Raw genomic sequence first — 23080 nt, 5'->3', positions numbered from 1 at the left:
TTACCCCGGATTTACAGGAGCCCACTTGGACAACTACGGGGGACGCTTGAGGCAAACAGTTCTGGTCTAGCGCACTGCGGCTGTGGAACCACGATGCTGAGGGTCCTTGCCACTTCGGTGTAAATGTGTTGAAATTCTATGTCTTTGCTTTCGTCGCACTCTATGTCCCCCAAACAGATTCGACACCGCCCACTCTTCGCTTGTCCCTGACGTCCTTGGTCTTGATCGACGTCTCGTGCCATACCTTCGTCTCCCTTACAACTCCTCCTTTCCACCAAACGACGCCGCACCCGCGGCCTGCAACGTCTGCGCCTTGATGGTAAAGGTCATGTTGCGGTGGATCTTGTCGCGGTCCGGCGCCGTGTGCTGCGTCGTCCACGCAATGACGCCGCCGTCCTTGGGCTTGGGGCTGTAGAGGTCGAGGTTGAGCAGCTGCTTCCGGCAGGCGTCGTCGGCCGCCGCATCGGTCGCGACCCACAGCGGCAGGATGCTGTACAGCGCCCCGGGCGCAAAAACCACGATGCGCTTGGCGTCGAGCGGCCGCAACATGGCCGCTTTGGCGGCCGTCTTGGGCGGCGCGACGGTCTTGGTGATCTTCGTCTGGCCCTCGGCGCGCTCAAACACGGCAAACAGGTTCTTGCGGCCCGCCAAGGCCTTGCCTTCCTCGTCGTCGTCTTCGTCGTCGTCGTCTCGGTCTTTGTCTCCGTCGCCGCCTCCCTTCTCGTACCGCTCGCCTGCCTCGATCCATTCCCGCACAATGACCGGCACGTCGGCATAGTCCATCTGCAGCAGCGGGCGGTCGTACATGTGCGGGTCCAGTCCGTCCCAGCCGCCCGGGTAGGGCCGGCCACTAAAAAACGTCTTGAGGGCGTCGCCGTAGTTCCACAGGCCCTTGGGCGGATGCTCATAGAGGTCGTGCAGCAAAAACTCGCTCGCGCGAAACGACTTCTCTACGGTGCATGCAGCCGTCAGCTTATTGGCGAGGCGGTGGTCGTGGAAGGGATCGGCCCAGACAAAGTTGTCGGTTTTGGTGACCTCGCCCTTGGGCGGCGGGTTGTGCGCGCCGAATGCAGCGACAGCAGCGGCCCAGGAGACGAAGGTGGCCACAGAGAATGTCATCGTGATGGGATGGGGATGTCGACGACAATGATTATGGGGACAATGGAGAGAAAAGGAACAAGCGAACTCGTCAATTGATCAAGGGACGTCAATTGAGCGATGACATGAAGCCAGTCCGCCTTTTGGTTTCGTCGCCTCGTCTACGCCGTGCTCGTTTCTTTTATTCATTTCGTCTCCCCTACTTCCTCTGCTTTTGCTGTGCTGTCCTCATCGGAACGTCCCTCCGCGGTTCTGCTTTCCGCTTTCGACGTTTTGTGTCCAGCCTTTGGTGCTGCCCCAGTCGCTAAGCGGATCTATATTAAAGAAACACTTTATGTGCCGACGAATCTCGACTCTTGCATAACTTACAGATCCACCAGAGCCGCATGTTCAGTCTCATCTTACGAACTACAATTGTTACCAGAAAGCTAAGTCACAGGATTTGTCACAAGATCTGTCACCTGACTCACTCTCCGCGTTCTCTTTCTGTACTTCATTTAAAAGGCCATTCACTCATTCTCAGCAACCGTCATGACTACTGGCGTCTCATATCATGTTCATCTTCACCAGTACGGCAGTCGTCACTCTTACGTTTTCACCCTTGTCAGCCGTGTCGAACTCGAAATGCTCTCACAATAGACAGCCTGACCAAAACCGCTTCAATGTAGACATCTCATCTCTTGCCTTGCGCCATCTGTCGTTCTGCAACCGGGAGGCATAAGACCATTCACGGTCTTGTTCAGAAACTCTGTATGACTCTCTAGTAGTAGAGATTTACAAACTGCACACGGCTTGCCTGGGCCAAGTGGGCTTACAATCCCGGGAATTGCATTTTTACCGACCGTGGTCCGTACGTCGTAATACAGTATCATGTTAGCGCTTGTCTGGGGCTCAACTCTCGACATCGGGGTCACCACTGCACTCCGCGAAATCACATCCGAAGAGGCTTAAAGCATGTGTGGGGAGTGTGGGCTGGAAAACCAACTAAAAGCAGACTACGGAGACTGTGGCACCTTGCGAGGGACTAACGTTTGCCCAAGAGGCCTAAAGAGGAGCCTGGGCCACTTGGACACTGGCGGCACTTCAGGGACTCGGCTTCGTCCCCTAATTGTCGAGCTCAGCCCACCATCTCCGAGGCACTCGTGCTCTTCCCCACCTTAGCAGGATGGTCGGAGACAGAAAGAGGGGATACGGACAGTGTTCAAGGTCGTTCCGTGCATTCAGAGACGATGGTGCAGATCGGGCACAAAGACGGTGCCGAATGTGGGTGATGTTGCTTCGTAGGGGCTGTGAACAGGCTGTATTTACACGGTGACGGTGTGCGCGGTTAGAGAACACTGAAATGGGGGGACGAAGATGGGGATGGAGCTACAAGAAGAACAAGTTGCGGGACGTGGCAGATATGTTTGCGAAGGACTCGTACAGCATTCTGGGTCTCCAACTCACGAGATACAGTCAGTAGTATCGCAACCTCCTTTGTCTCTTTTTTTCTTTTTTTTTTTTCTTTTTTTTTCTTTTGGTTTATCTTTCCATACAAATCCCAACCCCCGCAATGGCCGGCCTCGTTCAGGGAACCGCCTTCATCACCGGCGCCGCGTCCGGCATCGGTCAATACACGGCCCTCGCGTTTGCCCGCTACGGCATCACCAACCTGGCGCTGGCCGACATCAACCTCGAGGCCTTGGAGACGACCAGCAAGCAGCTCCAGGCGCAGTTCCCCAAGGTCAACGTCCTCTGCCTGCAGGTCGACGTCCAGAGCGGCGAGCAGGTCAAGGCCACCGTGGCCGCCGTCGTCGCCAAGTTTGGCCGCCTCGACATTGCCGTCAACAACGCGGGCATCGGCGGCTCCGGCAAGCCGACCCACGAGGTCGACGAGGAGGAGTGGCGCCGGGTCATCAACATTGACCTGGACGGCGTGTGGCGCTGCCAGAAGGAAGAGCTGGCCGTGATGGTCAAACAAGAGGACCGGGGCCCCCGCGACGGGCGCGGCCGCATCATCAACACGGCGTCCATGTACGGCATCGTGGCGCCCGGCAGCCTCATGGCGCAGACGGCGTACGCGGCGGCCAAGCACGGCGTGGTCGGCCTGACCAAGGGCGACGGCAACACATACGGCCCGCACAACATCCGCGTCAACTGCATCTGCCCGGGCTATGTCGAGACGCCGCTGCTGCTGCGCAACATGAGCACCAACCCGGACTCGCCGCTGGGCATCGACATTGCGCGCACGCCGCTCAAGCGCATGTGCGCCATGGAGGAGATTGCCGATGCCATTGTGTTCCTGGCCTCGCGCATGAGCAGCTTCATGCAGGGCGCGGCGCTGATTTCGGATGGCGGCTTCACCACGCAGTAGAAAAATTTGCTTGTACTTTATTGATTCTCGTAGATTATGTTTCACAAATAAATCACAAACAGAGAACTGAGACAACGTACGACGGCCACGTACGACGAACACAAGTTACCGAGCGCGGAGCATAGGTGTATCTCCATCTCGGAGTATCGAGTCACTGGATTGCATTCACTTCCAAGCCGGCCGATGATCCCATGTCGTTTAAGCTATGTACAGACTGCAACGCTACTTACATTGGTACTTTGTCATCGTAGTCTCCCGACGGCCTAATCAAAAACAACCGCCGTCCGCATGGTGTTGCGGCCTTCCTTCATCTCCTGCACCATGCCCTCGAGCTTGTCCAGGCCGCCGCGCACGTCCACCACAGGGCGGATGTTGTGCTTGGCCGAGAACTCAATCGCCTTGGGGATCCGCTGCGGAATGCCCGTGCTGTCGGCCTTGATCTTGTACACGCCGAGCACCAGCTCCATCGCCGTCACCTCCAGCGGCTTGGGGGCAATGCCCACCACCATGAGCGTGCCGCCGATGCGCAGCACCTGGGGCGCGCTCGTAAACGCCGGCTGCACGTTGGTGTACACGGCCGCGTAGTGCGCGCCGCCGCCCGTCAGCTTCTTGATCTCGTCAATGTAGTTGGGGTTCGTGCGCGAGTTGAACGTGACCTCGGCGCCCTGCTTGCGCGTCTCCGCGAGGTTGGCGTCCGCGACATCGATGCCGATGACGCGCAGGCCCATGGCCTTGGCGTACTGCGTGGCCAGCTGGCCCAGGCCGCCGCAGCCGACCACGGCCAGCCACTCGCCGGCCGTGGCCTCGCACGAGTCGACCGAGTTGAAGGCCGTGATGCCGGCGCAGAACATGGCCGACGCCGTGCGCAGGTCCCACGCCGCCTCGTCCAGCACAATGCCGTTGTGGTAGTCGACGACGGCGTACTCGGCGAAGAAGCCGTCCGCGTTGAAGCCCTGGATTTTGGCCGTGCCCAGCTGGCAGTGCGAGTTGTGCACCATGCAGCCCTCGCACTCAAAGCAGCAGTCGACAAAGTAGCCGAAGCCGACGGCGTCGCCCGTCTGGAAGCCCTTGCCCTCGGCCGACGGGTGGAACGACACAATGTGGCCGACGCCCTCGTGGCCAATCGTCACCGGATAGTCGCAGGCGGCGCGTTCCATGTTCATGAGGTCGCTGTGGCACAGCGACGCGCTCTTGATCTTGACCAGGAACTGGTTGGGGCCGGGCGTCGGCACCGGCACCTCATTGACCACCACCTTGTTCAACTTTGGGTCCCACTGGCCCGCCTGCATGGTCTTGGGAAGGGCCATGGTTAGAGACAGCGGGTGTGTATGAAGGCAAGAAATGGGTATGTTGAGTTGAGGACCTTGATGGAGATGGGGAGGGAAGGATGCGGAGAAGGAAGCAAGCGTGGGTAAAACGAGAAGGAAATTATCGAGAACCCGTCTGACCCTTCGATGCCGGCGCGCTTAGAGGGGAAGCTATATAAAGGGTAGGAGACGACGAGGACGGAGACGTCTACCAGGAAGTATCACCTTCAAGCTCGGTTGACGTTCCCAAACACGCGAGTCGGCTATCTTAGCAGCTTGGGGCCTGGTCGCTCTTTCACCCACCTGTGCTTTGGTTCGTCACCCCTCCCGTACTCGTCTCCAAGGGGCATTGGCTCTGCGTACCCGAAGGCCGTGTAAACATGTCCAGGAAACCACTCGGAGTGTAGAGGTGACACTGCTCTGGACAAACGTCCTGAGACTACCTGGTACTTAACCCTGCGATACGTACAGCCCTCCTCTATACACCAAAAGATTCGAGTGTTTCGGTACCTTCCCACATTGCCGGATCCCCTATTCCTGATCGCGGGGGTCGACTGTGGCGGGAACGACTGCTCTTGGCTTACACGCTGTACAGGAAGGCACGATGGGTCAGCGAACAGCCAGCGTCTTGTCACAACTTACTGTGTACCCGTTATCGAGTCTATAGTTGGAGTACTTTCTCTTCACTATCATGTTTACTTTCTTATCTTCTTTTAAAGTCACACGTTCTCCTTCACCACCATTCCTTTCCAGTTTGCGAGTCAAGATGTCGTTGGTGTTAGTCTCTTTGGTGCCGTTCGCCTCACTGCCCAACCAACTAACTCTGTTTCGTCTGTCTCCGCATTTTCTGTGTCTGGAAGGGTGGGAATCATGTGGGTGCTGTACGAGTCATTGTTGCTCTTGCTGCTCTTGCTGCTGGCTGTCACCATCGGTTATCCCCTAATGTCTGGATACGCACGATACACAATGACGAAAGAATAATAAGGCGAGTGCCAGTAGCTATGTGTCCTAGGCTGTATTCTGCGATAATGTCGTCACAATACAAGGCGGAATGTGTTTCATCTTGTCAGCTGTTGATAGCTCGTGCCTTTCCACGGCGACGAAAACGACTTACACTCTAGAAATTACCATTTTCGGCCCTCTTGTGAATTATCCTTGATCCTTTGCTTTACTGGACCGCCGTTTCGGACTTTCTCAACTCAATTGACAAACAGATTTAGACAACCTTTCTCTCGATTCCAATACTTGCTCGACATTCACCGCTGATTGATGATTACCCCGAACACTCGACACACTATTTTGCCCCTACGAGGTGGCCCAACGGATATTGATTTCCCACCTAGACTGATGATTCACTTTGTCCCCTTGTTTCCTCGTTCGTTTTCCGTGGTGGCCCTCTCCACTCACACCTTTTTTCACGCTTTTCCACTCGCGTCCTTTGAATGGAGACACCCCGCACGACTAACACCGCATCCTCCATTCTCCAACTCTTTCGATTTTCCTTCTGGGCACGTTCATTCTACTCCCTTCTGGCAGCATCGTCCTTGACCAGGAGTTTGGTAGTTCAGTTTCTGCTTCCCAGCTGTATGAGACCGTTCCATGCTCTCCTCGTACACCTCCACTCGTTTTCCTTTCTGCTCTTCCTTCTCCGTGCCTTCCATGCCAACATCATTACTGGCCCTGACCTTTATTTCCGACGCGAATGGGAACACTGTTCAAAGGCAGATTACTCCGTACATCGAACGCCGTGTCCAGGGCACGGCTAGCAGCAAACAAAAGCTCGCACCCTCACGTACTCCGTACACATGATGCATGTCCCAGGCACAAGGAACTGCTCCGTACTGGGCATAAAGAACGTTTTACTGCCATTGTTGCCCGTCCAGCCCGCGCAACTTTAGTTCCTCACCTCACAGCCCCTCCAAGGCAGTTCTTCCCCTTGGACTACACCCTGCGCTAGGTTTAGGGGACACGATTACCGCCTTGTCTCGGTTAGCGTTTGGCGATTGTAGGCAAATGTGAGAGACAGAATTAAAAAAAATAAATCTTCGGCGTTAACGACGCCTGCTCAGTATGAAGCTGTGTTGACGTACCTTTGTACTCAATTTCACGCTTGAATAAAAGACAAACACGCCCTTCTTTTCAGTTTGCATTATCAATTTCTTGCTTATTCTCTATTTTGTATTCTTTGTTTATTATTTATCTATTTATCTATTCTCCGACATTTTCACTTTTCTGTTTCCACAACCACGATACCCTTGTGTACTTATACACCTTCTACAACATATACCCACCTCTCCACAACAACCCCCCTCCACACACAAAATGAGCCTCGGACCCAGCCTCAAGATCCCCACGGAGATCAAGACCTTTGTGACCGAGTACGGCAAGAACAACCTGCCCAAGAAGCTGTTCATCAACAACGAGTACGTCGAGTCCAAAAACGCCAAGAAGCTCGAGCTCTACAACCCCAAGAACGGCGAGCTCGTCGCCAACGATGTCTCTCTGGCCGGCGAGGAGGACGTCGAGGCAGCCGTGGCCGCTGCCGAGGCTGCGTTCCCGGCCTGGCGCAAGGTGGCGCCCCGCGAGCGCCGCGACATGATGCTCAAGCTCGCCGACCTGCTCGAGGCCAACGGGCTGGCGCTGGCGGAGCTGACGCGGCTGACGCTGGGCGCGCCGTTTGGCCCGTTCGGGTCGTTTGAGATCAACCTGTGCGCCGAGGCGCTGCGCTACTTTGCGGGCTGGATCGACAAGTTTGCTGGCGAGACGTACCCACAGGACGACGGGTTCCTCAAGATTGTGCGCAACGAGCCGCTGGGGGTGACAGCCGGCATCATCCCCTGGAACGGCCCCATTGGCAACGTCGGCATGAAGGCCGGCCCCGCCCTTGCCACGGGCAACTGCTTCATCCTCAAGCCCTCGGAGAAGACGCCGTTTGCGGCGCTCGCCCTCGGCGACATGATCCGCGCCGCCGGCTTCCCGCCCGGCGTCTTCCAGATCCTCACCGGCGACGGCGCGACGGGCGCGCTGCTGGCGTCGCACATGAAGGTGCGCAAGATTAGCTTCACGGGCTCGACCGCCACGGGCCGCAAGATCCAGCAGATGGCGGCCCAGTCGAACCTCAAGCGCGTGACCCTCGAGCTCGGCGGCAAGAGCCCGGCCGTCGTCTTTGACGACGCCAACCTCGACAACGCCATCACCTGGTGCGCCAACGGCATCACCGCCAACACGGGCCAGGTCTGCTTCGCGGCGTCGCGCGTCTACGTCCAGGCGGGCATCTACGACAAGTTTGTCGCTGGCTACAAGAAGGCCATGGAGGACAAGATGCGCGGCGTCGGCGACCCGGACGCCGAGCAGACCATCATCGGCCCCCTCGTCGACAAGCTCCAGTTCGACCGCGTCTCGGGCTTTTTGCAGCGCGGCAAGGACCAGGGCACGCTGCTGGTCGGCGGCAGCGTCATCGACGGCAAGGGCTACTACGTGCAGCCGACGGTGTTTGAGAACGTCGGCGAGGACGCCGAAATTTTGCGCAACGAGATCTTCGGCCCCGTCGCCGTGCTCAACAAGTTCACGACCGAGGAGGAGATTATCGCCAAAGCCAACGACACCAACTACGGCCTGATGGCCGGCGTCTTTACGCAGGACATCAACCGCGCCATGCGCCTGTCGGCCGAGATCGACAGCGGCATGGTCGGCGTCAACTGCGTGTCCATGTGCTTCCTGAACGCGCCGTTTGGCGGCACCAAGGAGAGCGGCGTCGGCCGCGAGAACGCCATCAATGCCCTGCGCATGTTCACCGACACCAAGACGGTGTTTGTCAACCTGACCTACTAAGGCGGGTGTGGCCATGACAGTCCCTTGAGACAACATCCCCCGAGATAAGAGGCAGCTGAAAGGCCTGTGTCCACTGTACATAGCTTCATGAAAAGATGCGAAAATATGAATAAACAAATTGTTAGCCCTGGCCACGTTTACCGCGTGTATTGCAATGTCTATCTTGCTGTTTTGATTGCTTCCCGTTTGTCACTGACTCGTCTTTCCGCTACGATTCAGTTGCCAGACCTGGCTTGGTATTGAAGCGTGCTGACGTGCAGGCAGCCTGTCCACAGTCCAGCCGGTGGTGTCGTGCCTTCCCTATGCCTCTTACACGGCGCGGTAATGAATCACTCCCGTGTCAGTGACCGGCAAGTCCGTCGTCTGGGCGGCTATGATGGTATTGTTTGTCTGGCAAGAGCGACTCGTCAATTGTACGGAGGGAAGCAGCTTCGCCATATCTCAAAACAAACCACATTATGCCACTTCTCTAAGGCACAACAATTCTGCACTGCGTCGTCTGCCTGTTCTCCAGCCTCCCCTTTCCTCATCTCGAATCGCCATGAAGCCAAGCACACCAATGGCAATTGGATTGCCGGAGGTGTTGTCTCCTCGTTCAGTCGTAGTATTCTTAGGGAGTTAACTGCCCTGTATTTTGTACGTCTGAGTGGAAATAAGAATCTCATTGTTTTCTCACCACCAAAATTGTAGACAAAACACATGCCTCATGGCGGCAGAGCTTTCCCGGCATCTTCTTCTTGTGACCTTCAGCTTCCCCACCTTGTCATCTCTTTCATCTTCTCCCACTCCTTCCGACCGCAATGCGACCTTGCATTTTGTTCTCAGCATCCACCAACACTACTAACACTCCACTAACACGTCCACAAACACCGCTAACTCCACAGCTCCACTACCCCCAGATGGAGCAACCACAACGACACGTTAGCGCCAAATAGTCCCTGTCATTCATGGCCAACCAGCGTTGACGAAACGCCAATAGCGGAGTCGACGGCATGTAACAGCACCTAACTTTCTTGGTTCCTCCACACTCGTCTTGTGCAAGTGACGGCCGCATGAGCTCATGTCATGACTCGTTAGATCGCAACGAATGTGCGAGTTTCGCCCGTTGCACTCTCCTTTCACTGTCTGCGCAGTCTAGCCCCTAACCCACAGCTGCCATTCCTCGCCGTCGCGTCCAACGCAGCATAGAGGATTCCCCAGAGCCCATTATTTGTTTTTCTCGTTAGGTCCTTTATTATGGCCGAGACCTTCAAGACTTATGTATTCCGCACGCTCTCGTCTGTGGGATTCCTTTCCCCTCCCCTAAGTGCTTGCCAACTAGCCAGCAATATGGATGCCGCGCTTCTTCGGCTGGAGTCGTGGGGCAACCCAGCGGTCCTTGTCTCCCAGAGGTCCCATCTTCGGCGTCTTCACTGTCCCATCTCTTGGCTCTTGACTCGTCAGCCGGTTCAACTTGCTGCTTTGCCCCGACATCCCGGTCTCCGTCACCAAAGACCCCATAGTGCCTTCCAGCCACTGTCACACTAGGCTCTTCTGTATGCAACTCATTGTCCTTGAGCCGTGATCTCCGTTGTGAGCATTGTCTCCTCTTCTTGTACGTACGGGGTTCAGCTCAGGCGACCCAAGGCCCCGAGACCTCTTGATCCCCCAACCCTTCGAGACCTCCAACATCTCTAATTGCGCCGGACTTTTTGCTGGCTCTTGAAAGCTGGCAACCAGCACTAGCTGCCCCGTCTTCTGTTCAAGACTGAGCTCATACGCTGGCCTCGTCATGCTATGTCATTTCATCGACCCTGAAATTGCGAACTGTCATGCTTTTTGGAGCACCTTTCAAGACAAGGCCCCTTTGTTGGTTTGCCACCCGCGTAGCCTGGAGGAAGCATCGAATTAGACTATGCGGCTACATTGGTCTAATTTTCTGCGGCCTCTATTGCCTCGTGAGATCAGGCCCATTCATGATTCATGACTGCGTACTTGCGTCGTTCAACTACTCGTTCTTTTGTCCTTTCTAGAGCTGTCTGAAGCGTGGAGGCGTCTTGTCTATCTTGGTCCATCGAGAAAGACAATTTGCTCAAGCTTTACGATGGGAAGGCTTTCGACAGTGTCATGGCCATGCAATGCCATCCGGGGTTCAGTTCCCTGATTGGTAAGACAAGAAACAAGTTGTACACACATGCTTGCAAAACAGCCGTATCAACGATCACCGCCGTGTGATACGAAGATGCCTCCGAAGGCACCCTGGCGTGCACGATGAAACAACGGCTAAGCTAGGACCACCAACTGTTTATCAAAGTAAAATCATGTTTCTCAGAGTAAGCCAATACAATACATGCACTGCAAAAACTGAAGGAACGGCCATAGAATAGGCACACACAGAAAAACTAGTGCCACATCGTTTCTTTTTCTTTCACGAGTTATGGTACATTTCCCCAACCAGAACATGGGGTCGGGTCTCGTAACCCGAGCTTTTCCCAAACCGGCCTGGTCATTGTGAGTACGTTTGTCTCGAGTACAAAGTGCTTTACTTGCCCTCCCTGTTTTGTTGGTGAACAGTATTTATTTTCTTTCACGTCGATACCCTCTCTTCATTTATTTTCTATTTTTACAGTTCTCGTCCTACATCTCTTCCTTGGTCCATTGTCTTCCGCTTTTTCCTTCTTCTCCTCACCCACCTCCCTCCGACTCTCACACAATGGCCAGCAACATGACACCGGTCGGCAACTCGCCGCAGGCCCGTGATGCTGCCCGCCGTCTCGAGGCGCCCATCCACTCGGAGCGCCACATCCGCGTCATCTGCGTCGGTGCCGGTGCCTCGGGTCTGTTGTTTGCCTACAAGATGCGGAAGCATTTTACCAACTTCAGCCTGACCATCTACGAGAAGAACCCTGCCGTCGCCGGCACATGGTTTGAGAACCGATATCCTGGGTAGGTGTCTGCGGAGTCAAAGTAACATACCCGCAGTGGGACACGTCTATTAACGCCCAACCAGCTGCGCCTGCGATGTTCCCTCGCACAACTACACGTGGTCGTTTGAGCCCAAGCTCGACTGGCCGGCCGTCTACCCGCCCGCCAAGGACATCTTCGACTACTTTGAGGGCTTTGCCACCAAGTATGATCTGCGCCAGTACGTCAAGCTGCAGCACCAGGTGATTGGCGCGTACTGGGACGCCCAAAAGGGCGGCTACGACGTCAAGGTCAAGGACAACGCGAACGGCGTCGTGGTCAGCGACCACTGCGACATCCTCGTCAATGCCTCCGGCATCCTCAACAACTGGCGCTGGCCCGCCATCCCCGGCCTGGACAAGTACAAGGGCACGCTGCTGCACACGGCCAACTGGGACCCCAACACCGTTCTGGACGGCAAGCACGTCGGCCTAATTGGCAATGGGTGAGTGTCCTTGGCGTTCTATTCCAGTATTTTTTTTTCTTTCTTTCGTCACCGCCGTTCGTCTCACTAACACGACGCCACCATCAGCTCCTCCGGCATTCAGGTCCTGCCTGCCATCCGCGAAAAGTGCAGCAAAGTCACCACCTTCATCCGCGAGCCGACGTGGGTGTCGCCCGTCCAGGGCCTCGAGCAGCACATCTACTCGCCCGAGGAGCGCGCCGAGTTTGCCAACAAGCCGGGCGCGCTGCTCAAGTACCGCAAGGAGATTGAGACGGGCCTCAACGGCCAGTACGGCATCTTCCTCAAAAAGTCCAAGATCAACGAGGACACGCGCGCGTACATGATTGCGCAGATGAAGGAGAAGCTCAACAACGACGCTCTGGCCGAGAAGCTCATCCCCGACTGGTCGGTCGGCTGCCGGCGCCTGACGCCGGGCGTCAACTACCTCGAGTCGCTGACCAAGCCCAACGTCGAGGTCGTGTACGGCGAGATCAGCGCCGTCACCGAAAAGGGCTGCCTCTGCGACAACGGCCAGGAGTACCCGGTGGACGTGCTGATCTGCGCCACGGGCTTCGACACCTCGTTCCGCCCCCGCTTCCCCGTCGTCACGCCGACGGGCGACAACCTGCAGGACACGTGGGCCGTGGACCCGGCGTCGTACTTTGGCGTCGCGGCCGCGGGCGTGCCCAACTACCTCGTGTTCCTGGGCCCCAACTGCCCCATTGGCAACGGCCCCGTGCTGTCGGCCATTGAGGCGCAGGCCGACTGGATGTGCCAGCTCATCGACCGCTACCAGACGACCAACATGGCCACGTTTGCGCCCTCGGCACAGTCCGTGCGTGACTTTGTCGAGTTCAAGGAGTACTACATGCGCCGCACCGTCTGGGCCGACCCCTGCCGCTCGTGGTACAAGCAGCGCCCCGACGGGCCCATCACGGCCCTCTGGCCCGGCAGCACCCTGCACTACATCGAGGCCGTCAAGGAGCTGCGCTTCGACGACTTTGACATTACCTATGCCGGCAACCGTTTCGCCTGGCTCGGCAACGGCTACTCGCAGACCGAGCTCGACGCCACCGCCGACTGGGCCTACTACATCCGCGAGGAGGACGACGGCGCGCCGCTGTCGACGGCCGGCAAGCGCAAGCTGCTGACCAAGAGCGGCACCATCCAATCTCGCAACGCGGTGTCGTGGAGCAGTGGCGGCAGCGAGGGCCAAAGCGACCGTCCGCGCGAGCTGCGTTTGTAAGCTGTGCCGGTGGAAAAGGTGGGCAGTTGAAACTTTGGGAATGCGAGAAGAGACCTACTCTGCATGCGATCCGTTGGCGAGTATTCCACAACTGTACATACTTTGCATTCGACGTTACTTGCCTATGACGTCTTTCTTTGCGTTTGCATATGTTTTCATTGCATTATTTCGTTGCATTATTCGTTGCTTGCTTCTTTCATCTGACTTCTTCCATTATCTCTTTGACCCTTTGCAGCACGAGTTAGATTCACATTCTGTACATATTAGACACACATTAACATAACAAATGTCAAGCAACGTCCAGTCCACTGACCTGTGATTGGTCACCGTCCACAGTTCGACTTTGGGTCAACCCAAGGCCCCAAGACCCGTCATAAATGGAGTCGAGTCGACGTGGTGCAATCCGAGTGGTGTTTTGTAGGAGTCGGCAGCGCGTAGAAAGCCCGTCCAAGCTGTCCACGATCGTGCCTGATGCTAAGAAAGTTTGGTCCTCGCCACCGATGTGCTGTTTATTGAGTCAAATGAGATCAGGTTGGGTTTAGCAAAGAGACGGGACAGCGGGAGAGACGCGATTGGTAGCATAATGTGACAAGGCATCTGGCAGTGGAAAGTGGGCAAGTCGTTTGTCTGCCTGCCCAATTTGGATCAGGCCCAGAGAGGAAGGGACGCACGCGCAACGAGAATCGCTCTTTCTCGACTGAGGCAGCTCTGCCACAACATCATTCGCTCCTTCTTCGTCCAGTCTATTTGACAACGCAACACAATTTTCACCAGTTTCCAGGTGCGGAGTATATTCTATAATTTCTGTACAGTGTGATAACGTATACAATGCAGAGTGCAAGGAGAACGAGTCTGGCTATTCTCGCACATTTATTCTGTCAATAGCACACAGCAGGCCGCCTTACAGACCTGATGCCAGTCAATATCCTCTGTCCCCCAACCAATTCGCTGTGGGTCGACTCTGGACCTATCCTAATGGCCGAATTTGGCAGATTAGGCAAAAAAACCACAAATGCTGTGAGAGAGGGAAGGAGGGATGGAGGGAGTGTCGTCGTCGTGGGCCGGGAATGGCGAAGAGGGCTGCCACGTCGACCCGTGGAGTCAACAAACGATCCAAGGGAAGACTCAGGAAGGACAGACGATCACAGCCATCGAGCATCAACAGACACTCTGGTGCAGGCTGCAATCTGCGCTCTGAAACCAATCCTGCTGACGGCTCCGACTCCATCGTTACCCCCCCTCCATTCGACCTCCCCCATCAGCCTGCTCGACACAATTAGGCAGCCGGAACGGACCAGAAGGCCAAGGATCAATTCAAGTCTCTATCGAGGCATTCCATCGTTGGGCACACCCGCTGTGGCCCAAAAGATGCCAACCAGGCGGCAGAAACTGTTTGTTATTGTGCCAATAGCGACAAACATGTCGAGGACGACGAAACAGGGCGAACGAATTGAGTCAATACGAGTGTGAGCTTGTTTTGTTGTCTCTCTTCGGCCAGCTCTATGACCGCACATGTCGACCAGGTGGACAATGCAAAGAAAGGAGAGTCATAGACAATTGTCGAGTGACCACTCGATCGATCATGTTGATTGGCCGGATCTACCGTCTCATCAAGCAGCGACATCGCCGATGAAAAGAAACCACAGACTGAGAAGCCTCACTTTCGTCCGTTGCGCATCGAGTGACACGACTCCTTACACTTTGGGCATCATAATTGCGCCACTGATAAATATAAAAGATCCTCTGTCCACAGTTGTCGGACGGCCGCTCTATTCATACAAAGACAAACAAGTTAACAAGTCAATATTCCTCATCAACGTTGAGCGGTTTCCAATCTGCTCTCTTTGCCCGTCTCTATCTCAGGCGGTTTCCTTTTCCTTTATTTACACAATTTACACACTATCTAGGGTCCACTTACACACACACACACACCTCTCCCCCCATAATGGTTGCAGACATCGGACCCAATGCCGACCCGACAGACGTCGTCGACGGCCTCGTCGGCGCCATCAAGACCATCGCCGCCGACCCCAACTACAACCTGCTGGCCAACATCTTCAGCGAAGTGCTGCACCTGCGCGCCAAGAATGCCGAGCTCGTCAGCACCAACCGCAACGTCTTTGAGCAGTACTGGGACTTTCGGCGCGAGCTGGAGGACGGCCAGGCTCGCCTCGAGGCTGCCAAGTCACTTGTCGAGGCCGAGCTTGCCGGCAAAGCTCAGGAGCTGACAGACATGACCGAGGCGCGCGACAAGCTCGACACCACCCTCCAGACCACCGCCGCGGAGCTGGCCGACACCACAGGTGCCAAAAAACAACTCGAGGCCGACTTGGCTACGGCCAACACGAAACTCGACTCGCTCAAGACATTCAAAGCATCGCTTGAGAACGAGCTCAGCCAAGTTACGGCCAAGCTCGAGGAGCAGAAACACCTGTCAGACGTGGCCGCCCAAGAAAATGCAGCGCTCCAAGTGTCCCTTGCCCAACGCGAGACCGAACTCGAAAAGACAAAATCCGACCTGGGAGCCACCAATAGCAACCTGCAGGAGCTCACCAAGGAGCGCGACAGCCTCAAGGAGAGCCTCTGCCACACCGAGGCCGATCTTGTAGCCAAGACAGCGTGTCTGGCCGCACTCGACAGCTACCGCGTCGTTCTTCGCAACCAACCCGAAGACGTGTACGTCACCATCCTCGACACGATCTGGACACGCCTGTTCCACTTGGTCGAAGAGCACTTCCGCCAGGACCTCGAAGACAAAGTGCTCAGCGACCCCTCCTGCTGGAAGAACCTGCGCACCGCCGAAGCCCTCAAAGGCCCGACGCAGATCCCCTTGCCCCAGTCCAACTCGCCCGTCGCCAAGGCCATGCGCATCGCCGCCGTCCTGTCCATTCTCTCGCGCACGCTCCACAAGCACATCTTCCGCCCCATTTACCTCATCGAGGACGACGCTGAGCTGACGCGCGTGCTGCACGGCGTCGAGTTTGAGAGCCCGGAACGCGAAGAGCACATCCGCGCCACGCTGCTCGCCACGCTGCCGGACGTGCAGCGCCACAGCGCCAAGGCCCGCGTGCAGCACGTCGTCCGCGAGGTCTCGTGGGTCGTCCAGCACCTGCTCGGCGCCCTGCCGTACGACGCGTTCTGCAGCGGCCTTGGCAGCGCCTGCGCGCTCGCGTGCACCGAGTGGCAAAAAATTCAGACGGCGCGCATGAAGATTGAGCCGTACTTTGGCCCGCCGTACGACGAGTTCGACTGGCAAGCGCTGCCGCTGCCCGAGTTCGAGGGCCGCACGGGCTCACCGCAAACGGGGAGTGGTGCCAACAGCGCGCGGGACGGCTCGCCTGCGCGGGCCGAGGACACGCCCATCATTACGATCGAGGGCGACGACGCGGCCGCGGTTGAGCTGGACGGCACGGCCGTCGGTGCCGATGCCGATGCCACCACCGAGGGAAATGCCCCTGTTGGTGAGGATGCACCACCGACGGCGGAAGACAAGGCCGAAGGTGGACCTGCTGAGGGCAACACGGATGCCGGCGACAACACCGACGCCGCCGCCGATGACACCGCCGTTGCGAATTCCTCCGACAATGACACAGCCATTGCCGACGACGAAGACGACGACGACGACGAGATGGATCCGTCCGACATTCTACTGGTCGTCTGGCCCAGCATGGCCGTCGTCGAGAACGGCGACCACCAGCCCATCACCCAGGGACTGGTCGTCACCAAAGCCCAGGCCGCACTCGCTTTCCAGGAGGTCTACGCCGCTCGCAACACTGGCAACGGCGCGGGCCTCAACAGCAAGCGCGCCCGCACCATGTCCATCCCCTCGTCCATGCCTAAACCGACCTTGGCCAATAGCCGTGACGCCCTGTCGGCCGGCAACAGCCCGCTCCCCAAAAAGGCTTTTTTAGCCGTGGCCGGTGGTGGCGAGGAGGCCGTGTCGTCCGCTGGCTGAGCAGCGTCCTATCGGCCTCTGACTCTACGTGACCGCGGTCGCCACCACAGGAGACATGACTACTATCTGTCCTATCATTACATCTCTTTCTAGTTTTCCTTTGTGGTCATCACTCGGTACCTGGTTTCCTTTGTTTCGGGTTATTTATGGGACTATCATGGACATGGTATGCATTGCTGGTGTTCGTCTGTGGTTTGTCAAATTTCGATTTAAATTGTACTCATATCACCGTAGTTTAATGATAGAGGTATAGGAGAATGCATTTGTCTGGAGAAATTTTATGTTTTCTTTCAAATAAAAAACCTTTTAGATTTCACTCAACTGGGAAAGTAAAAATAAACTAGAAACAAAAAAAAAAACCATTGTTTGTGTATAAATAAATCAGAAGCAACTCTAGGCAATATATGAAACGCCATCTTATGCAGAACCATGCTCAACACAACCAGTGACATACTTTCTCCATCAAAGCAACAACTTATTCCAATCGTTTCCTCCACTCGTCATTCAATCATACCTCTCCAAGTCTCTGTCTACCACAGAATCACCTTTTGCGGGAAGAACTCGTCAATCAGCTCCAGGTAGTACGGCTTCAGGTCCTCGACGCTCGGCACGTCGTCGCTCTTGCTGTAGAGGTCGTATGGGTTGAACGCCCGGACCGCCTCCAGCATGGCGTGGTCCTTGGCGCACATGAGCTGGCGGTACGCGCCCTCCTTGTGCCACGGGTAGAAGGAGTGGTAGCGGATCATGGCCAGGCTCTCGGCCGGCAGCAGGCTCTGCTCCTTGACGACGTGGTACAGGTACTCGTCGTGGCCCCACGAGAGCATGACGTTGTCGAGGCCGCAGCCCGGCGAGTAGATGCCAAACTCGGTACTGTAGACGGGGTGGGCGGCGTCCGGGTTGGCGGCAAACGAGTCCGCGTAGATAATGCGCTCGCGGTCAAAGGCACAGCCCACGGGGAAGGTGTCGCCGACGACGTCCCACTGGCCCTCGGCGTCGTAAAAGTAGAGCAGCTTGCCGAGGTCATGGATGAGGCCGGTGAGCTGCATCCAGCGGGGCTTGCCGTCGCGGCGGATGGCCTCGGCGCTCTGCAGCAGGTGTTGGATCTGGCTCAGCTCCGTGTCCGGGTCGGACGCGTCAATGAGCGTGTTGAGCTTCTCCATGGCCTCCCATATGGTCATGGCCTCGCGCGTCCGGGAGGCGGCGTGGTAGCGCGCGCGTGCCTTGAGGTTGTAGGCGACCGTCTGCTTCTCGTGCTGCTCGCGGTAAAAGGCCTTGACGCGGTCGCAGGCGTCGTCGTACTGGCGGAACTGGGTCTTGTCCTTGTCCTGGTCAAACACGGACTCCTCGTTGTAGGCCGGTTGCTGGTTTGTGCTTGTGCTTGTCTTTGCCTTTGTGGCGGTGCGTTTGTCCTTCAACACGTTGACCTCGTCGATGGCATCGGAAATATCCTCAAGGGCCCGGCCGGACTTGGCGGCGCTGACGACCGGGACGCTGACGTCCTTGTCGTCGTAGATGGCAGCGGGAGCCATTGTGCAATGTGTTTACGAAGATGAAGGGTGTTGCTGGAACAAATAAGAACAACGTTCCCAAGGACGATCAAGAAGCGGACGAAGGACGAGGAAAGTAGATGAGAGAAAGAGCGAAACGGAACACGGGTACTGAATAAATATCCCAGATGGATCTTGCTCTGATTGTGGGCTCTGTCCAATGCTGCACGAGAAGGAGAAAAAGCAACGAAAAAAAGGCAACGTCCGCTTGAGAATCGTGCCACGGGCCGCAGGAAGGATACAAGACCGTTCTGAAAAAGGAAATATCTTTGGAACAGACGTGGAGTACTGGAAAGGAGTTGAAGGAACGGAAATAAAGAAGGGATCTGGAATAAGAAAAGGGACAAAAAAATAGACAGACGAGAGAGCAAAAGACAGGAAGCGGGAGAGAACGAAGTAGACGTAAGAGATTCGCAATCAAGATGCGGGTTTCCGCAGTAAGAGAAGGAAAACGGACCCAGCAACGGTTGGAAATTTCCTGTTATGGACACGACTAACACAGTCATTTTGTTTCTCTCTTTACCCATTCCTGGCTTGGTCAGACGGGGGGGCGTGTGTGTACAACCCCAGAATGGTCATAGCTGCCGAAGCTGACCGCATTATGTGGATCAGCACCGGCACCAAAACCGGCCCGGAAGGACACCATTGGGGGCGGACGACCGTGAAGAACGGTTGATGATTTCATGGGCCCCAGTTTTCACGCTGCTTCTTGTTTCGTTTGCCGCTATTCTGGGCCGGCAAGTAAGCAAGTCTTGGACGAGAGTATTTCGCCTACTTCGTCCGAAACAAATGGTCTTGGGGCAGCTCTGCGAGAGAGAAGAAACAGTCAGATCCATACGGCCCACCATTGTTACAGGGTTAATGCTGACTTTGCCAAAGCTAAGGCACGTTTTTTTCGTTTATGTTATTTTCTCATTTTCTTCTCATTATGGTCATCTGTAACGCAAAAGTGAACTTTGTAGACGCCCATTGGAAAGAAACGCTAAAGAGACCGCGGGAGATGACAGGGAAGAGAGGGGGGGGGGGGGAGGGTGCATGTTTTTGCCCTCGGTGATGACGTGCAACTTGGTGATCGGTCGCGAGACGCGGCGGTTTTCACCTGCTTTCTGGTGGGCTGGTGTCCTTTTACGGCAGTGCAGAGTTAGCTTCCGCGCTCGGGGCATCCTTTGGTGTCACTAGCAGGCTGGGTTCGGAATTTGCATCTAGAAGCGGACAGCGTACAGCAAGAATGTCCACTGGGACTTGATCCTCTCATGGAAAGAAGTAAAAATCCGCGACTGCAGGTCCGTTGGTGTCCCATTAAAGAATAAAAGAATAAGAAAATACTTCGTAAGAGCCACAAAACGCCAGCACCACGAGACCACAAAATCGACTCCATTTTGTGGTCTCCATATGTCAAAGTCCATTTCTATGTCGTATCCCGTTTCCGTTTCCTTTTCAGTTACCACTGACCCATGCTTTATCCCGTGTCTAGTATCCCATCGAAGCGACCGAATGCAGAAGCCCCGTAACGCCCCGTGCCAATTGTGTCTCGTGCTCACCATTCCATAATCTATTGCTGTGTTTTCTTCCTTTGTTTTTGTTACTATAGTTTGTGTTTCACAGCTGGTTCAGGTCATTTGACTCGTGTCCCAGCCCCACGACCGCATCAGCTGCTGTTGGACTGCTTCTGTCGGCCGGGCATGGTCTTTTTCTGTGCGTCGCAGCATGTCGAGAAGGGCTTCTTGGTCTCGTCGTTCATGGAAGCGGTCGCCGACTAAAAACATACCAGAAAGGTTAGCCGTGGGTAGGGACGGATGTAGCGGCACAGAGAGGAGCAGGTAAGAACGTACAGGCTGTGATGGCCATGCAGGCTGTGAACATGCCGGGTGGCGTCCATTGGTTGCCCAGACCGATACCGCAGACTTCGCGCACCAGCGCGCAAACACGGTCGTTAACGTTTTTGGCGGCCTCGAGGCGCTGACGGCCGATACGCGGGATCTTGGGGTCGAAGCTGACGAGGAACAGCTCGGCCAGGATGTGGTGCTGCAGGCCCGTGACGTGCCAGCTCGAGTGGTGCCAGATCTCGGGGAATGCATCGCCAGGCCCGCGCTCTTTGAAGTAGGTGGGTGTAAACGAGTCCGGTAGCCGCGCCGACCACTGCTTGTTCCAGCTGCTCAACTCATCCCAGGAAAACCGCGGGGACAAGGTGGATACCGTCTCACCGAAGCAAAAGTTGAGCACATCGACGCAGTGGATCACCGCACGGTTGGCCCAGTCATGGTCTTCAGCCGGGCTAAGACCACGTGCACTGTCGGCGAGAGACAGTACGAGAGGTGCCTTGACGGGCTGCTGGTTGATGGTCGCAGTATAAATCTCCTGGCGCAGCCCGACCCAGAATGCTGCAGCACTGAGCGTGTTCGGCACAATTTTGTGGCCATGCCCATGGACGAATGCGTGGATGCCTAGGAGATAGCCTTGAGAGTCAAAACCCGAATGTTTGACTTGTTAGGTTAGTACAAGAGCGGCAAACGGCACGCTACAGAGACTACGGTTCCCACCAACGGACGGTTGACATACACTCCATCTCCTCCCAAACGCGAAGGATGATTGTGGCAGCAAACAGATTCTCGTCGGCAGCAGTGTCCTCGTGGCTTAGCATAGGAATGAGGACATTGAGGCATTCCTGGTGGTAGCGGTCCGAGGCATAGCGGTCAAAGTTGCCGATATGGGCAAGGTGCTTGGAAGAGAGGGCCAGGATGGCGTTCAAGAGAACGGTGCACGTCGCTGCACGCTTGGGAACAATGGTGCCGAACTGCTGTGCCGGCTCACAAAGGTCGAGCTACAGAATGAGTCAGTGGCTGTCTCAGAAATGACAGAAAAACAAGCGAACTTTTCTGACCCGTAAACATACCCAGATCGCTAGATTCTGTACGAAATGGCGAAGAAGAATAGCCTGCTGCTTGTCTTGCAGCGGAAATACAGACTTCTCTGTGTATATGTTAGGATGGGCCGCACGGTCCGCGGCTGTCAACGTCAGAGGCGGGTGGATCGGTGGCATCAACTCGTCATGTACAATAAACCGGTCCGTTGGAGACCGCGGTGAGCCACCACTCGCGGATAGACGGTGATGATGTGACACGTGTTGTGGAGAGGCCTGCGAAGTGGATTGTGCCGTGCTACGCATTTCTTGCCGTGCGGAAACAAAAGTGTACGTCTCGGTAGGGCTAAATGAGAGAGGGGGTGGCGGCTGTTGACTCTGCTGTGAAGGCTGTTGTGAAGTCTGCCGAGCAGCTTGTTGAGAAGCTGCTCTCACCCGCCGCATCGATTGTCTACGCCCATTCGTCAGGGGAACACGAGGCCGTGACGAGGCGGTCGTTGAGCGCGTTGTGTTGTGAGACACCTCTTCCGGAGAGTCTGGGCTGTGTGATTCATCTGGCGGTGAGGGATTTTGCGTACGTGCGGCAAGCCGAGTGGCTTGCGGCCGCCGAGAGGGTGGAGGAGGAGGAGCAGGCGGCTCCTCGTCGTCGTCCTCATCACTGTAGAACTCGGCATCACCAGTGACGCCATCTGCAACAAAGTCGACTGTATGATGGGTGGATAAATTTGTTAGTTTCTACTTCGTGCTGGGGGGGGGGTTTCCTCTCATAGAGTGCTTACGACGTCTTGGTATCCTGACCCATTGCTGCCGTCGGGTGAATGGACCTGTTTGGGACGAGAAAGACGACTCTTGTCAGCCTCGTGGAACAATTCGAGTATCCTGGTTAACCGGTCATTGGTCATTGGTGCATACCTGATTTGACTCTAAACTTGTATCCTCGCGTGCAGGCCTTTGACGTCGCTGCACACCGACCACAAGCAGGGAGAGCACGATCACCTGCATGAACTCGTCAGTCATCGAAGAACCATGTCTGACATCGGACAAATCTAGAGATATTTGGCTGGAAGAAGGAGTTTATCCCGTGTGTATTTGACAGGGAGCAGGGATGCGAAAAGGACCTGATCTAGCGAGAGTCGCTGGCTTGGTTACGTGGGGAGTGAAGGTCATGTCAGGAGAAGGATGACGAAGGGAAAGAGAGTCAGTCAGGCACAGTCGGCCTCTGTTGGTGTGGGGTTGGGCTGGGTTGGAAAATGAGACCAAAAAGTCTTGGTATGAACGAGACTGTCAAGGCAAGCAAAGAATCGGACAGGATGGCAACAGAGGGCACGGATGCAAATTGCTTAAGAAGGGAGTGGAAACCTCCGGCAAGTGACATATTTGCTTACACTTGAGATGCTGTTCACGACAAGACTCGCTGTGGAAAGTCAGTAGAGCGTTCGATAGAGCATTTTGGAGTGCAGTCGATGTCGATGGAGTCAAAAATGGGACAGGGAGC

General features: G+C 55.9%; 8 protein-coding genes across 8 annotated transcripts; 4 read left to right on the top strand and 4 right to left on the bottom strand.

Moving 5' to 3' along the window:
• Nucleotides 1–255: 255 nt before the first annotated feature.
• On the bottom strand, nt 256–1119 carry SPSK_06529 (uncharacterized protein; the record flags this gene model as incomplete). Its single annotated transcript, XM_016733233.1, has 1 exon — nt 256–1119. One exon carries the CDS (start codon nt 1117–1119, stop codon nt 256–258), a length of 864 nt encoding a protein of 287 aa, XP_016592208.1.
• Nucleotides 1120–2650: 1531 nt separating this feature from the next.
• SPSK_06560 (short chain dehydrogenase/reductase family oxidoreductase) lies at nt 2651–3451 on the top strand (the record flags this gene model as incomplete). Its single annotated transcript, XM_016733262.1, has 1 exon — nt 2651–3451. The coding sequence occupies one exon, from the start codon at nt 2651–2653 to the stop codon at nt 3449–3451; it is 801 nt and encodes a 266-aa protein (XP_016592207.1).
• Nucleotides 3452–3714: 263 nt separating this feature from the next.
• SPSK_06443 (alcohol dehydrogenase, propanol-preferring) lies at nt 3715–4758 on the bottom strand (the record flags this gene model as incomplete). Its single annotated transcript, XM_016733149.1, has 1 exon — nt 3715–4758. One exon carries the CDS (start codon nt 4756–4758, stop codon nt 3715–3717), a length of 1044 nt encoding a protein of 347 aa, XP_016592206.1.
• Nucleotides 4759–7080: 2322 nt separating this feature from the next.
• On the top strand, nt 7081–8589 carry SPSK_06251 (aldehyde dehydrogenase (NAD+); the record flags this gene model as incomplete). Its single annotated transcript, XM_016732957.1, has 1 exon — nt 7081–8589. One exon carries the CDS (start codon nt 7081–7083, stop codon nt 8587–8589), a length of 1509 nt encoding a protein of 502 aa, XP_016592205.1.
• Nucleotides 8590–11281: 2692 nt separating this feature from the next.
• On the top strand, nt 11282–13223 carry SPSK_06080 (cyclohexanone monooxygenase; the record flags this gene model as incomplete). Its single annotated transcript, XM_016732788.1, has 3 exons — nt 11282–11514; nt 11579–11977; nt 12065–13223. 3 exons carry the CDS (start codon nt 11282–11284, stop codon nt 13221–13223), a joined length of 1791 nt encoding a protein of 596 aa, XP_016592204.1.
• A 1945-nt stretch (nt 13224–15168) lies between these two features.
• SPSK_06060 (MEI5 protein) lies at nt 15169–17178 on the top strand (the record flags this gene model as incomplete). Its single annotated transcript, XM_016732768.1, has 1 exon — nt 15169–17178. One exon carries the CDS (start codon nt 15169–15171, stop codon nt 17176–17178), a length of 2010 nt encoding a protein of 669 aa, XP_016592203.1.
• Nucleotides 17179–17708: 530 nt separating this feature from the next.
• SPSK_06460 (inositol oxygenase) lies at nt 17709–18707 on the bottom strand (the record flags this gene model as incomplete). Its single annotated transcript, XM_016733166.1, has 1 exon — nt 17709–18707. The coding sequence occupies one exon, from the start codon at nt 18705–18707 to the stop codon at nt 17709–17711; it is 999 nt and encodes a 332-aa protein (XP_016592202.1).
• A 1628-nt stretch (nt 18708–20335) lies between these two features.
• On the bottom strand, nt 20336–22387 carry SPSK_06050 (ARCA-like protein; the record flags this gene model as incomplete). The annotated part of the gene is made up of 5 exons (XM_016732758.1): nt 20336–20481; nt 20558–21208; nt 21285–21546; nt 21619–22289; nt 22384–22387. 5 exons carry the CDS (start codon nt 22385–22387, stop codon nt 20336–20338), a joined length of 1734 nt encoding a protein of 577 aa, XP_016592201.1.
• Between the last annotated feature and the right edge of the window lie 693 nt (nt 22388–23080).

Source organism: Sporothrix schenckii, assembly GCF_000961545.1.
Source record: "Sporothrix schenckii 1099-18 chromosome Unknown Cont38, whole genome shotgun sequence".
Taxonomy (NCBI): Eukaryota; Fungi; Ascomycota; class Sordariomycetes; order Ophiostomatales; family Ophiostomataceae; genus Sporothrix; species Sporothrix schenckii.
Note: the sequence above shows the minus strand (reverse complement) of the source record. Positions and strands in the feature narration are given on the sequence as shown.